Genomic DNA, 14,090 nt, shown 5'->3' with positions numbered 1-14,090 from the left:
TTTCATCTTCAAAAATTGGGATAAGGCCAACAAAAACCAGTCCTCCCATTCAATAGACTAGGGAATGGGACCCCTTCACAACAAAAACTAGTAATCTGCATATCCATTTGAACCACCCACCCTGCCTGCATAACCAACATTTTCTACTTTGGGGTAATAAGATATGGCAACACTTTTTATTGTCTATACTTTTATCATATTGTCATGACCACTTTAGAAGCAAAATGTCACTAATTCTACAATTCAACAGGCTTGCCAGCCATTTGTGATGTATATGATTGCACTAAAGAAAAAGGATAATTATTATAAAGACAAAAGAGCACTAGGACTAATCACTTCAAAATTTGTGGTGAATCATCTTCCATTCACTCTAACCAATTCAGTAGAATTTGTAGTGAGGACTCACTCAACTCAATAATATGATGCAGCTTAATTTGTCAATCCAACTTGTACTTTTGAAGCCACCGCATTGAGCATAGTGTAATAATATAAAGGAGTGCTACAATTACTACGACTACCACTGCAAAACAACACAACACAAAACAAAATCAGTAAATAATTGTAGCAAGTATTCTCGTTGTTGTAATAAGATTATTTAAAAGAACAAAACAAACAAGAGATCTATGTATTATATGACTTTGTTCAATTTAGTCCATGTATCTAAACTTTAGTCAATCCTGTCCATATACTTTTGTCAATTTGACAAAATTAAGGATAAAAACTAATGTTGTAAACTCAAACCATTAATAATGCAAATGTATCAAATGATATACCAAAAAATATTAATGTCGATTGTGTATGTACAGGAAAAAACACATAATTTTTATAATATTTAATTTAATTCAAATTAAATTACAAAATAGATCACTTTAAAAAAAATTAAAAAGAAAAAGAGAATAAATAAAACAACTCCTATTGTTCTGATTTCTGAATCTAACTACCTTTTTTTAAATTTTAATTATACACACACAAATACATATATGTTGGCATGACATTGCCACATCAATACTTTTTTAAATATTAGTGCTACACTGCTACATTATGTGACATGTTTAGCACAATGATAATGGTTTAAGTTAATTTTTTTGAAGGAATAGTGGTGCAAGTTAATAGTGTTAACCTTTATCCTTAATTTTACAAAATCCACAAATAAATATATGATCAAATTGACCAAATTAAATTGAAGTATAGGAAGATTAGGAACTAATATGAGCATAGTAGCGTAATACTTCCCAAGTACTTTGACCAATCTAAGAATTGACAAAGAAACATGAAAACTAGATAATATGGGGATAAATAGCATACCAATTAATGTGAAAAGGAACAGAATATTCAGTCGGTATCTGACAACGAATGGTAAATCAACTTCAAGAGAACAATGCCTCTGAAATTTTTCATTCGCTGTGTTCATTTTGGTGTCTGCTCTTTGGCCTTGGAGTTGAAATAAAGAAATGTTCACAGCCGTAACTGGTAATCCGTTTTCATCTTTTACTTCAAATCTCAAACTGACAGGAGTTGTATTCCAATCAATCTCAATCGTCCCAAAATTCGGTTTTCCTAGGATTCATCAAAGCCTTGAGGATCAATGAAATATATGGAGCTACCACACATAAGGAAAGAAAAAGCTTACCACATGTGCATGAATGAAATCTGCAGCTTTTGTCCATCACTCTCATTGGAGCTGGTGTTAACCAAGCCAAGAATCTCACAAATAGATGCAATGGTGACGGGACAACCTTTTCCACAGCTTGAGTAAGCCCACTAGATGTTATGTCGTACAAGGGGTACCCAACAGCACAATCACTTCGAGATATTTCTCCAAAATGAACATCTCCACTTATAAAGAACACGCCTTCCCTCTATGCAAAAATAAAAATGACTACTCAGAAAATTTTCAAAAATAATAGAATCAGACCAAGTAGCATGAATGCATATCAACAAGCTTTAAGATATTTATATTTGAACTAGGAAAATAGTAAGGAAGCTGAAGCTTTAAATTGTAGTAGTATATGGGTGGTGAAAATTTGAAGAAAGCATTTGGGATGTGCAACATAAAGAGTTATCCAACTCAATTATAAGATTGATATTAGCACCTTATAAAGATCAGATATTAATTGAACACCAGTAACAGATATCAGCACCTTACTATCAGATAATAATTTGAAAAGATGACTTCTTTCTGAAGGGAAACGCCCCCATGACTCCATATAAAATAGAGGGCCAACTGATGCTGAATGGTTTGTTATGACCTGCATGAAGAAGCAGAGCAGAGAGGCAAATGTAAAAGCATAGCTTAATTACAAACAAGTAAAATCCATTTAAAAGAAAGTTTTAAAATAAGTGTGTCTACTCTAGAGAGCCTCCTTCCTCTTCTTTTCTCTTACAAGAGTATCAAGAGAAAGCACTAATTCAGTGTCCAAACTAAGGGGGTAGTCCCAACTCAGCAAACAAGTTTGGCATGGACATTGTTAGTTCCTCAACTATTGGGCAATAGACCAACTCACATTCCACCCACAGCAGATAGAAAAGGCTCACAAGCTATACGCACAAGGACCATTTAGGTTTTTGGAAGGGACGGAGGAACTAGGAAGTGGGCTTCCTCCTCAAGCAATCCCTTGCTCTAAAGCTACCCCCTCCCTCCTGGTATCTTCATTCTCCTGTAACCTCCATTTTCCCTATGCTCACAATCAGCAAATCTAATTCCAATCAAAATGGTTATAAACAACCCACCATTCACACAAAAGGTACTGAGCTAGCCACCCCATCTTACCCTACATTGCTAGATCAATAGGGAGTTATAAGAAAGGTTACAGATGAATTCCTCTCCCAAACCTTTCCCTGTTCCCTCAATCTAATTCTCACCAATATCAACATTCATACTGCCAGCAACAAGGTTTGGATGTGCAATCCTTTGGTGAAGGTGGGGAAGTACAATTTGTTAGCCAAAAATTCATCATCCAAACCTTTCACTTCCACTTTCACCAAAGGATTTCTAAAGAGGTAGTCTAACACTATCTATTTCCAGTAAGCTCACCCTTCTGCTCCAAATATGGCTGCATTGCCCATAGCAAATTACAATGCAGACTGTTCATCACTTCAACATCAAAAATGATTGGGACTACCCCTGATATACAAAAAACAGATCTTGGACCATCATGCATTGTCATTATCATCTTTAATGGCAACACAAAATTGTGTTCGGCATGTTAGTTCTTGCCTTGGGATAGCCTTGTTGGCATCAAGGTATTCCTTCGTGGGAAAGGTAAAGAACTAGAAACTTCTTTGACAAGCAGAGATGCCAATTTCATACCAGAATCACTTCTCCAAGAAAAAAATGACACTTCAATAATCATATCTTTAATCCTAAATTGTTTCCTGTACACTCAAACTTATCCAACCGAAAACCCTGGTACATGATGAAGTATTTTTCAAGCTTATACTGGAGGAATTTCAAACTCATTCATTAAACATTTAAAACTTAACAATGGGTTTGTTATTCAGATGTATTTCCTCACCTTAACAACTACAAAAAACAAAAGATTTGAATGCTTGAAAATAGGCAAAATTGTAAATACTGTGCAAGGTCAAAAGTATTTGCTACATTAATGTTAATACCTGAATTGAAGATCCAATGATGGTAACAGCCGTGGAAGGTCCATTCAATTCCTCCTCCAACCATTTCCACTGTGCTTCCCCCAAAATACTCCCATCACTAAATAATGGATCTCTATGGTACCTTGTATCCAGAAGAATAACCTAAAGAATCTTATGACCAAAAATAAGAACAGGCAACCATGATATTTCATAATAAAATAATGTCAGTTATTGTTTGAAATTGCAATGTTTAGTTATTTAATCCAAAGCCAATGCCGTGTTGCACAACAGAACTAGAAAGCGCAATCAATGTTGTAAAAATCGCTAGGTGCCCATCGGACGTTTGATGGGCGCCTAGGTGCACAATTTTATTTTTTTATTTAATTTTTGCATATGTCATCCTGGTTTTTTAGACTTCTAACAAGTATTCTTCCCATAAAATATAAATGTTCAATAGTACATAATACTAACCATAATACATACAAACAAAGCAAACAAAATTAAAAAAATAAAAATAATAGCAGCTTCCTAGTTCGCCTACTAGTTGACCGACCACCTAGTTGGCTGATTTTCCCATATTATTCAGTTTGGCCTAAAGGCGCCTAGTGCCTAGGTGGCCGCCTTAATGGAAAAATAAAACTAGTTTTAAAAAGCTATATACACACCTTCACTTGTTTACCACCAGGACCAAATACATAAGAAGCATAGATGCCAGCTTGTTTCCTCCTACAAGAAACAAAAGTGGTGGGTGAAGGAAGCTGAATAACAGCACTGGATAAAAGCAAAAATGGGAAAGAGCATTCTCCTAGAATTTTTTTTTTAATTTTTTGTCTTGGGTTTATTTGTGCATGCAAACTTTGTGATAGGGAAATTTAAGTTGTTTTAAGTTTGGATTTACATATGTACACACCGAGGGAGAAAATATGAATGAATGAGCTTACCGAGGACTTTCCTGTGGTTCATCCAAGAAATCAAGCATAAGTCTCTGGTTATTAATCTTCCCCGGAAATTCTTTGCCAGCATCGTTTAATCCAAAATCATGGTCATCCCAAGTACCAACAACCTATAATAATAGGAAAAGAGAGAGATTAAAGCATCTGAACACCATTTTATGAACATAAAAGAGATGTAGTTAGCACCTTAGTTTTGGTTCGAAGACGAGAATAACCAGGATTGGCCTTAGCCAGGTGATAGCGAGACTTCATTTCCTGTTCAGAGGAAGGTATGAACCTGGGAACATTTTTCCAGGGCCCAATAGTCCTTTCCTTACCGAAAAGCTTGAAAGGGCGTCTAATGTCTCCATAGATGTTGTCCCCCAGCCAAATGAAAACTTGAGGATCATACTCAATAATTGCATTCCAAATGGGCTGATTAAAGGTAAATGATACTAATTATCAACGCCATTGCCATGAGAAAGAATTTTAAAGAATGAAAATGAAATTAAAATTTAAAAAAAAAAATCAGCATCACACTAATCAAAGACACTTGAAAACAGAGCACATTCATTGAAATTGAAAGACAGAGAGAAAGGGACGGAAACAAACCTGTGGAGCGCTCTGGTTGGCGCAGGATCCAAAGGCAATTCTGGAAACAAGAGGAGCCTCTTCGGCTTCGGCTTCGGCTTCGGCCGCAGTGCATGATACAGCAGCAGCTATGACGATAGCAGCAGCAGCCGCCGCCGACCACCGCAGCTGAACTAGTATTTGAAATTTCCGGTGATCCTTCTTCATTCACAAATTAAATTATTCAAATCTGAGAAATGTATAAATGGAAATGATATGATGATGAGGCGGTTGTAAACTTTTTTGTGCTCCTTATTCCCTTCCCTTCAACTTTTCTGGAATTTGCATCGCATCATACCGCCAGCCCACATTCATCGTTGATCCATGGTGGATCCCTCGACATTTGTCATTTCCTTTGCTTTCTTAAATTTTCTAATCCTAATAAATTTAAAATTTAAAATTATTAGGGAGTATTATTAAGGAAAATAAATCTAATCTAAATGATCTAAGTAGTAGTTTTTTTTTTTTTTTTTGAAGAAATCTAAGTAGTAGTTAGTTAATAATACTTGCATGTTGTTAGTTAATAATACTTGCATGTTATCTAAATAATTAGTGTTGTTGGACGGACTAATAATAGGAATAGCATGTTAGCTTGTTACTCCATTCCATCTTATACTCATAAATTTACTTTAAAAGAAAGGAGTGCGCTTTCTCTATATTGAAAGCATGATTCTCATTTCGGAAGCTTCTACACATTTTTTTTATCATATAGTAACAACAAATTTTTATAGCATAAAATAAATTAAAAAGTTAAGACGTGGAGTATTGATATATGCAGAATATGGCTTTTTAGTTCTGCACTTTTAAATGCACTCTAAAATGAACTAATGTGTTAAGTTTAAATTATGACAAATACATAATACTTTTTTAGTTAATAAAAAATATAACGGAGTACATTTTAATAATTAAAATAATATTACTCGTACCTTTTTTTTTTAGTTAGCATCGCCTCCACTGAAGCTCAAACTCACCCCCGAGTGCCAATAAATCACAAGACCATTGGCATTACTCGTACTTGTTAAAATTAGAGTTAATTCTATTTTTCCTCTTTGATTTATATGTGATAATCAACTTTTTAGTTATTTTTTATTAGAATATTCTCATTTAATCCTAGTATTATTATGGCACGACTACTTTTAGTCTTCCATCAACAAAATCGTTGCAATATCGTTAAATACAAAAACATTTCAAGCTTTTTTTATACAAAGTAAGTTGAGCCGCTTTATTTTTTATGTTTATTTTTTTTGAAAACATTCATAATTGAAGATATAAATGTCTTTGTATTTAACGATATTTAAACTGTTTTACTGATAAATAACAAAAAATGATCATGTCACAATAATACTATAACCAAAAGTGAATGTTCTAATAAAAGGGACTTAAAGTGAGTTGCCACGTATAAATCCAAGACCAAAAATGGAATTAACTCTTAAACTTATATGGATTAGTAAAAGTGACAGTAACTAAGATGAAACAAATCAATAACTACATTACATTAGAGTAAAGCAATGATATCCCTCCCAAGGCAAGGAAGAAGGAACCAGTTTCAGTTGCACAAACAAGAAGACACAACTACTACTACTACACAAGACTAGACTAGCAAGGCATTCATGCCAATTGCCAATGAGACTCCTCACCAAATGCCAAATGCAAGTAGACAATGGGCTTTACTCATTTCACTCCTAATTAAATTAATATTCCCACATACACATAGTAGTATATTATACAATTGCACTTGTCATATGCTTTGGAAACAACTTCAAACAAACAGACAAAACACATTCCTCACATAAGCTGATCAAAACACCAAGGAACTCAGCAAGTGCAGAGGAGGTTAGACCAAAGGGGCTCAACCCCCCAGAAACGAAAGCAACAATGATGTTTGCCCGTTATCTGCCGATTACCCCCGCCATGCGCCACTGCCTTTGCCTTCTCTCCAACTTCTTCCTCTTCTGTACTCGACCTCTGCATCAGAGCTAGACAAACCAAGGTGATAGTTCCTGCGAACTCTGGAATTTCCCATCTTAGAGAAAATATCTTCATCATCGCTCACACCAGGACAATCAAGTGCACTTGCTCCAAATGCATCTCCAGGATTCTTCTTTGAACAATTATCTGTGGTGGATAAGGCAGAAAGAAATGCTAGCAGTCAGGTTGGCATACAAAAGGACCAAGAAATAGTTGTTTTGGATAGCAGTCCCAACCCAATGCAATATCTAAACAGAAAATGGAAAATATAAAATAGTCTAATACTAGCAGTCTTACTTGAAATAAGAAAACACACTGAGTAATCACAGAGAAGCTGTAGATTAGATATGCATTTAATCTTATGACAGACAATTCAAGTGTGCCAGTTTTAAGACTGAAAATTCTGTAAACAATGAGTCAGCAAATGCACCTGTCTTGTTGCTGTCTGGAACACCAGCAACATGGTTTGAGCCTGATTTACAATATTGTGGACTCAACATGTTTTTGTTGGCTTTCTCTGCTTTTGTCCTTTTATCTGCTGACACAATCTGTATATTTTCCTGTTCTTGAGACTTATTGGAGGTAAAGGGTGTCATACTAAATGAGTCATCTAAGACATCAGTAATCTCCACATACTGAGCTGTAGTGACAATTTCATCAGCACTAAACCCAAAAGATGCTCTGTAAGCTTCAATCTCCTCAGCATCTTGCTTGCAATTTTTGTTCTGCCAGTTCTGATGCCCATTTCCAGCATTTGAATGAGCATCAGACTCCTTAGAGACACTCAACCTGCCTCCAGAAAGAGGAAACGAGTGATCATAAAATTGGGCAAATGTAGCTGGGCAGAAGAAATTTGAATCATGTGACAGCTTGGAGTTGCCAGCTCTTTCCAATCCATAGAGACCACCCGAATCAGATTCTGGAGTCTTGAGCTCTTGTGAAGCAACAGAAGGATCATACTGAGGTAACTCCCTTTCATTAAGAGGTGATGGCAAGCAGTCACCAGTGGTCCTTGAAGAAGGTGATCTGAAATTACTAGCAGGGCTCTCTGGATATAAAGAGTAGGCTGAATGAAGATCACTAGCAACAACAAAGTTTGTCTTGTCAGTGCCTTTAATACCCACAGAGGAAGAAAGGAACCGAGCGTAAGGCACATCCGGGGAAGAGGGCGTAGTCAGATGTGCTAATTCTGGTGGAGGTGTGAAGGGAGCAGTAGATGGCTCAGTTGTGAAGGTAGAGAACACAGGAGGAGATACTAGTTGTGTCTCATGGGCATATGGACCTGTAGCATACATAGTTGATGACGGACCTCCAGGGGAGTTGGCAGACAAGAAACAGCTTGGTGACTGAGCTGTTGATGGGAGTGCTGAAGTAGAAAAGGATGCAGGAGAAGAAGGTGGAGCCAAAAGATGTGGTGGAAGTCCTGTAGTCTGATTATTCACACCCCCCACTTGTGGTCCATTAGGCTGATTTGCCAATGAATTGGCCTCTGGCATACGTGAAGCAGGTACAATTCGTTTTCCACCTTTTTGTCTGCCAAAACAAGACAATCCACCCCAACATCCAACCCATCTTTTATGCTGTCAAATCATTAGAGCCATTAGCTGTCTGTAGGCAACTAAAAGAAATGCAGTATAAAAAGGCCAGGTAAACAGCAAGAGTACCAATCAAGACTTCAGGCCAAATTAGAAAACAATACAACAAACCAGGCACATACATCAGAGTAATAATAGCATATTATGTCAGGATGTGTGCATAGATAAATTCATATCCCCTCGTTATATTAACTTGCACTATCATGTTAAATGTAAATATGATTAACCAAAGCAATACAAAATCAATTGCTTATGTACCAGACTGATGTTATTGGCTCTATTTTAAATACACAACAATGTGATACCTTGTCTAAAACAAATAGAAACAGTTGCCATTAGTTAATAACTTAATATTAATAGATTTTCTTGAAATATGGTCTGAATCTAAGCTGGTCTCAGCTCGTGTCTCAAGCTTGAAAATCAAGACACCAGGCTGAATAAAGTTGTTTCAAGACACCAGGCTGAATAGACTTGTACTTATATTTCATTCTTTAACATGAGCATGTAAGGCACCAGTTACCCTAACAAAGCACAGTAGAACTCTTGGAACTATTGCAAGAGCGGTATACAACATAATCTCAACTCTCAAGGAAAGAAAGACACATAATGCTAGTTAGGATTCTTTCTCAACAAGTTATTGTTCCCTATTGTTATGTTAGCTACATAGTTCCTTCTCAACCACAGCCCCCTTAGCCTTCTCCTATTAAACTAAAATATGCATTATATAAGATATACCTCCGCAAACCATCTTTTGATGAGAGCTGAGGCTGAGTTAAAAGCTTACCAGATCCTTCACACCAGTAGTACACAATTCACACATAATTATATGATAGTTAAAATATGGTCATGCGAGATGCATAAATAAAATATGAACCCAAATTTTATTAGTCACAGCTGAAATAGATAACAGTGGTTGATCTCACTGGACACACAAAAGTGAATAATAAGAGCAACTCACAGCAAAATAATGTGTAAAGTGCAGCATATATAGATAAAAAAGACAATATAACTTTTATCCATACGCGGTACGCCTATGTCTAAAAACCATACATAGCAAGATGGAGAAAGAAAATTTACAAATGTTTTATGTTGGGAATCCAGAACTTGCCAGTTTCGTAAATCATTATTCCGCCCCATAAATTGAAGCTGAAATGAATAACTAGATAGAATGAGCATATATACAGCTATTAGCAACGAAATCCTCCTCAATTTTGTGTCTATATGTTTCACATTCTAATCTCCCAGTTCTTATTTGAATCCCTAGAATTCAACCAATTAGCATAATTGTTCGTGGTAGACTGAAATTTCTCAAGCCAAAAGCACATTTATGCCCAATCAAATGCCAATGGAGGCAGGACACATTTTCTCTATGGACTATGGAAAGCCAGAGCAATCCTCTTTAGTAAAGGTGGCAAAGGGAAAATAACTTCATTCGACCGTCAAAAGCTATATCTATGGCCGGTATCATTCATGCTGCTCTGACGCTTGTATAGCAGAGCAGAACCGAATGGCCAGTTCAGCAAGCTCAGATCTGCGCCAATACATGGCCATAACACATGATCAATCAGGAATAGAAAGAGAGAGAAAATGAAGAGGAATGGATCCAACACATTTAACGAAAAAGTAAAGCAAAGCGAGGCGGCATAATGTAGATCTGGAAATGTGAAATACCCCGAAGGTACGAGGCGGCGGCGGCGGTGGCGGCGGCTGTAGCGGTTGCTGGGGAGGAGGAAATCTATGCTGCTCCGAACCCATTTCCACATCTAAACTGAGTGCAACACTTCCATTCACTCACATAAACACAGCTTATATGCAGCTTGGCTTAGCTCTCTGGATGTTCTTGCCTTCTAGCACACACAAACACGCACTATACTATGTTTACCAGATGTTGACACTCCATAGATTTGGTCACACTTACACAGAATCAAACATGGAGCATAATTATTGGTTTGCTTATAATCATAGATATGAACGGCTCTTGTATTGCCAAAAAGAAAGAGAAAGAGTGGAGAAAAAGGGCTTTTATCGAAGACCATGAAAGACAAAAGCAAGATTAAAGGAGCAAAAAGAAAAAGAACCCAAATTTGTTGTGACTTATGAAATAATATTTCGCCCACAAAGTATAATTCATACTTTAGTGTGGGGCTGCGGCTAAGATCTTAATCAATTCTTTTTTAAAGGAATAATAATTTTAATCATAATAAGACACACACAGGTAGATATACATGTGTTTTCTTTTGAAATACCTTATTTTTTAAAATTCTACAAATCAAATAGCGGAATATACATAACACAAGGTGGCGTGGAGATCACCGAAGCAGCATGAATTCGAGTTAGACGTGGATGACAGCATAACACAATAGCATGCAGGTAGACTGTGGAGGAATCTTGAGAGATAAAGATAGTAGATGAAAGGAGGGTTTGCAAGCTCAAGGGACTTCATCGACATCATAGAATGTGAAGCCATCCTTAAAGGGCTAGAGTGTGCGTAGGCGAAGGGGATTAGGAGAGTCTCCCTCATGAGTGATTCCAGAACATCGAAGGGTTGAATCAAAGAGAAAATTCTACAGTTGGGACTAGCTCAACAACTCATGTCTAAATGTAGAGTGATGATGAGTAAGGATTGGAAGATCGAGGTTTCTCATGTGTATAGATAACAAAATCATGCAGCAAAGTTTTTGGCAAGCTTGGCGGGTAGTTGGAGCCGGGAATGGGTTGATTTGGTGTTGCCTCCACAAGGTTTGGAGGGTGTAATTCGTGACGATATGTTGGGAAATCGAGGTTTCTCATGTGTATATAAAACAAAATCATGCAACGAACTTTTTGGCAGGCTTGGTGGGCAATTGTAATGCAAATATAGGATAGATTATGCAAGGAGACAAGCAATTAAGGTTATTTATTAATTATATTTCAGTGATAAGGTCAAAAATGACTAATTTTAGGAGTACAAAGAGGCTCCCGATCGAATTTAAAGCGTTTTTTTTCTCCTCTAAAAGTCATTCTCTCTTCTTGAGTTAAGGTTTATATAGGGGTGTATCGGACACATGCTAGGTATTCTTCTATGGCAACCACGTGGCAAACACGCATATGAACATTAGGTCTATCCTGTCATTTTGACGTAACACATTGCACAATATTATTCACGCTTTGTACTCTGCTAGGTGTAGGTTGTCAATTCCCCAACCCTAATCGAGGTCTACATTCTCTGCCACGAAACTCAATTAGGGTTGATCAACTATTTCTATGTGGTCGAGTCACAATTAGTTAAGATTGTGAAGTTTCTCCACCATTAGCCCGTAGTAACTCGACTCTGACACGTCACCAAGGACATGTGTCCAATGTAGGCTCCATTTAGGGTTTCACGCCAAAACATTTAAATTTCTGCCCTTCTACTCTTCTATAAATAGTCGCAATCTTGTAGGTTTTAGTCATTCATTATCAATAGAAATTTCTAGAGATTCATGAAAATCATTATTGTCTCATAACACTGAATGACCACTTCCTCACATTTGCCTGATTGACCACCCTCAACGATCCCGATCAAGGCGATTCTTTTGTTCCTCTAATAGAAACCTTAGCCCCTTCTCGGCCCTTAATAATAGTGGCTCATCCCCCCCCCCCCCCCCCAACCTTAGCTAGCGAGCACCATCAGTTCTTAGTACAAGTGAGGTAGAAGGTTATTTGCCTTTATTAACCATCACCGGCTTTGAAACTCTTTACGACGTATTATTATTACTGTAAAGCATGTGTATGTATCTTGTGTTATGTATTTTTGTGTCTCATGTTATGCAATTGTGTACCTTATATAAAGTAAATATAACATGCACTTTTGTGTCTTGTGATATGCATTTTTGTGTCTTATGTTATTGAATTTTGTACCTTAAGAATATTGATTTTGTACTTGAGCTAAAATAAATATAAAACATGTGTATGCGTCTTCTGTTATGCATTTCTGTGTCTAATGTTATGCAATTATGTATCTTAAGTGTATGAATTCTATACTTGAAATAGATTAGTAGCTGTGTAACACACAACATATTGTGTGTCTTATTTACGAATTTATGTCTTGCAATGTCTCTCCTCAGCCTTGGAGAGCCCAATTAAACCATCATTCACCTTTGGAATAAGAAGGATGTGTGTAGGAGCTTGAGGACTTATATCCCTGAAAGCCAAAACCTGATCATCATCGTCAAATATGGTGGGAGAACCAAAGGGAACGGCGAGAAGAGCATCTTTTTTTTTTTTTCAGAAGCCATGGGAGTGTGAGGAGAGAGATGACTGGGAATTGACTTTAATAAAAGGTCCATGTCAGCATATTACCGGTGCCATGTCATCAGGGTAGCAGGGAAACCTGTAAAAAATGCTAGGGTAATTTTTTTTTATTTATGGTTTGTGCATTGAATTAGCAGTTATGAAAGGTCAGGGTGCGGTATGAAAAATCTATTTGAGTTCATGGTGCGGAATGGCACTTTAGCCAATTAATTTATGAATTATACATTGTAATTATAATTAATTTTTTATTTGATTGTTGTTAAATCATAAATTATTATTGATAGGGAATATTCCTCGAGTATGCCTCCCGCCTCGTACCGTACAAGTGCTCAGCACCTGAGTAGGTCGCCGAGAGGGATCCTTCCCAACCATCCCCGACCAGTTAGCTCAACTCTCCCGACCTTAGGGTGGCGACTGAGCTTAATAGAGACCGCGCAATGGATTTCACTACCTGGGGATCTGCTCCGACCGGTTAAGGTCAGGACGACCTTCCCGAGCATGCTCACTTGGATGTATGGACCTGGATATCTCAGTGAGCAATCATGAATCTTATAACACGTGGCCGTCGAGGCGTCGTTCCCAAGTCTCCCATGTGCTCCCGGCATGTGTCCCCTTCCTACCACTATAAATACCACATTTATGATAGTGGGAAGGGATTTTTAACCTTTTCACCTACCTACGATCAGCTCGAGACCATCTGACCTCTTGCCATAGGACCGAGCTTACAGACTAAAGAAGAATCTCTACACGATCTAACCTCGATACTTGCACGTATTAATGGAAATCACCGTATTTACTACATCATTTATTATTATTATTATAATTATTATTATTATAAATGAAAAGGAAAAAATGTGTGAAAAGAGTAGACTCTCAAGTATCCCTTGTGGAAGGAGTATTGGAAATAAATGAAATACTGAGTATTAAACGTTGACAACTGTTTTCAAAAAAAAAACGTTGACAACTTGATATGGAAAGCATTGTGGATACTCTTATGTTTACCACAACCATTACTTGACATTAAAATAACTTACCACTAATAAAAAAAAAATAATAACTAAATTTCAAATAACTTCATATTTTATAAACTACAAAATAA

General features: G+C 36.9%; 2 protein-coding genes across 3 annotated transcripts; both read right to left on the bottom strand.

Moving 5' to 3' along the window:
* Window positions 1-5,473, bottom strand: LOC116007252. The gene is made up of 9 exons (XM_031247879.1): window positions 5,139-5,473; window positions 4,734-4,961; window positions 4,536-4,657; window positions 4,260-4,320; window positions 3,616-3,756; window positions 2,142-2,249; window positions 1,631-1,859; window positions 1,306-1,557; window positions 1-520 (listed from the first exon to the last, which is right to left on the bottom strand). Exons 1-9 carry the CDS (start codon window positions 5,322-5,324, stop codon window positions 438-440), a joined length of 1,410 nt encoding a protein of 469 aa, XP_031103739.1. The 5' UTR covers window positions 5,325-5,473; the 3' UTR covers window positions 1-437.
* Window positions 5,474-6,620: 1,147 nt separating this feature from the next.
* On the bottom strand, window positions 6,621-10,794 carry LOC116006632 (uncharacterized protein At1g76660-like). Of its 2 annotated transcripts, XM_031247078.1 has the most exons (4): window positions 10,391-10,794; window positions 9,797-9,865; window positions 7,555-8,704; window positions 6,621-7,271 (listed from the first exon to the last, which is right to left on the bottom strand). In XM_031247078.1, exons 1-4 carry the CDS (start codon window positions 10,472-10,474, stop codon window positions 7,057-7,059), a joined length of 1,518 nt encoding a protein of 505 aa, XP_031102938.1. In that variant the 5' UTR covers window positions 10,475-10,794; the 3' UTR covers window positions 6,621-7,056. The 2 variants fall into 2 exon arrangements, with proteins under 2 accessions (XP_031102938.1, XP_031102940.1); XM_031247080.1 differs by lacking the exon at window positions 9,797-9,865 and having other exon boundaries at window positions 10,391-10,791.
* Between the last annotated feature and the right edge of the window lie 3,296 nt (window positions 10,795-14,090).

Source organism: Ipomoea triloba, chromosome 15 (assembly GCF_003576645.1).
Source record: "Ipomoea triloba cultivar NCNSP0323 chromosome 15, ASM357664v1".
In the NCBI taxonomy this organism is placed as follows: Eukaryota; Viridiplantae; Streptophyta; class Magnoliopsida; order Solanales; family Convolvulaceae; genus Ipomoea; species Ipomoea triloba.
Note: the sequence above shows the minus strand (reverse complement) of the source record. Positions and strands in the feature narration are given on the sequence as shown.

What these genes read in the sequence shown, in the direction of transcription:
- LOC116006632 (XM_031247078.1), bottom strand. Translation starts at nt 10,474, where the DNA reads ATGGGTTCGGAGCAGCATAGATTTCCTCCTCCCCAGCAACCGCTACAG. An exon ending in CGCCGCCTCGTACCTTCGGG is followed by an intron (nt 9,866 to 10,390) that starts GTATTTCACATT and finishes TATTCATTTCAG; the next exon opens with CTTCAATTTATGGGGCGGAA. An exon ending in TCCAGACAGCAACAAGACAG is followed by an intron (nt 7,272 to 7,554) that starts GTGCATTTGCTG and finishes TATCCACCACAG; the next exon opens with ATAATTGTTCAAAGAAGAAT.
- LOC116007252 (XM_031247879.1), bottom strand. Translation starts at nt 5,324, where the DNA reads ATGAAGAAGGATCACCGGAAATTTCAAATACTAGTTCAGCTGCGGTGG. An exon ending in ATTTCATTCATGCACATGTG is followed by an intron (nt 1,558 to 1,630) that starts GTAAGCTTTTTC and finishes GATGAATCCTAG; the next exon opens with GAAAACCGAATTTTGGGACG. An exon ending in GTTCCTTTTCACATTAATTG is followed by an intron (nt 521 to 1,305) that starts GTATGCTATTTA and finishes GTTGTTTTGCAG; the next exon opens with TGGTAGTCGTAGTAATTGTA.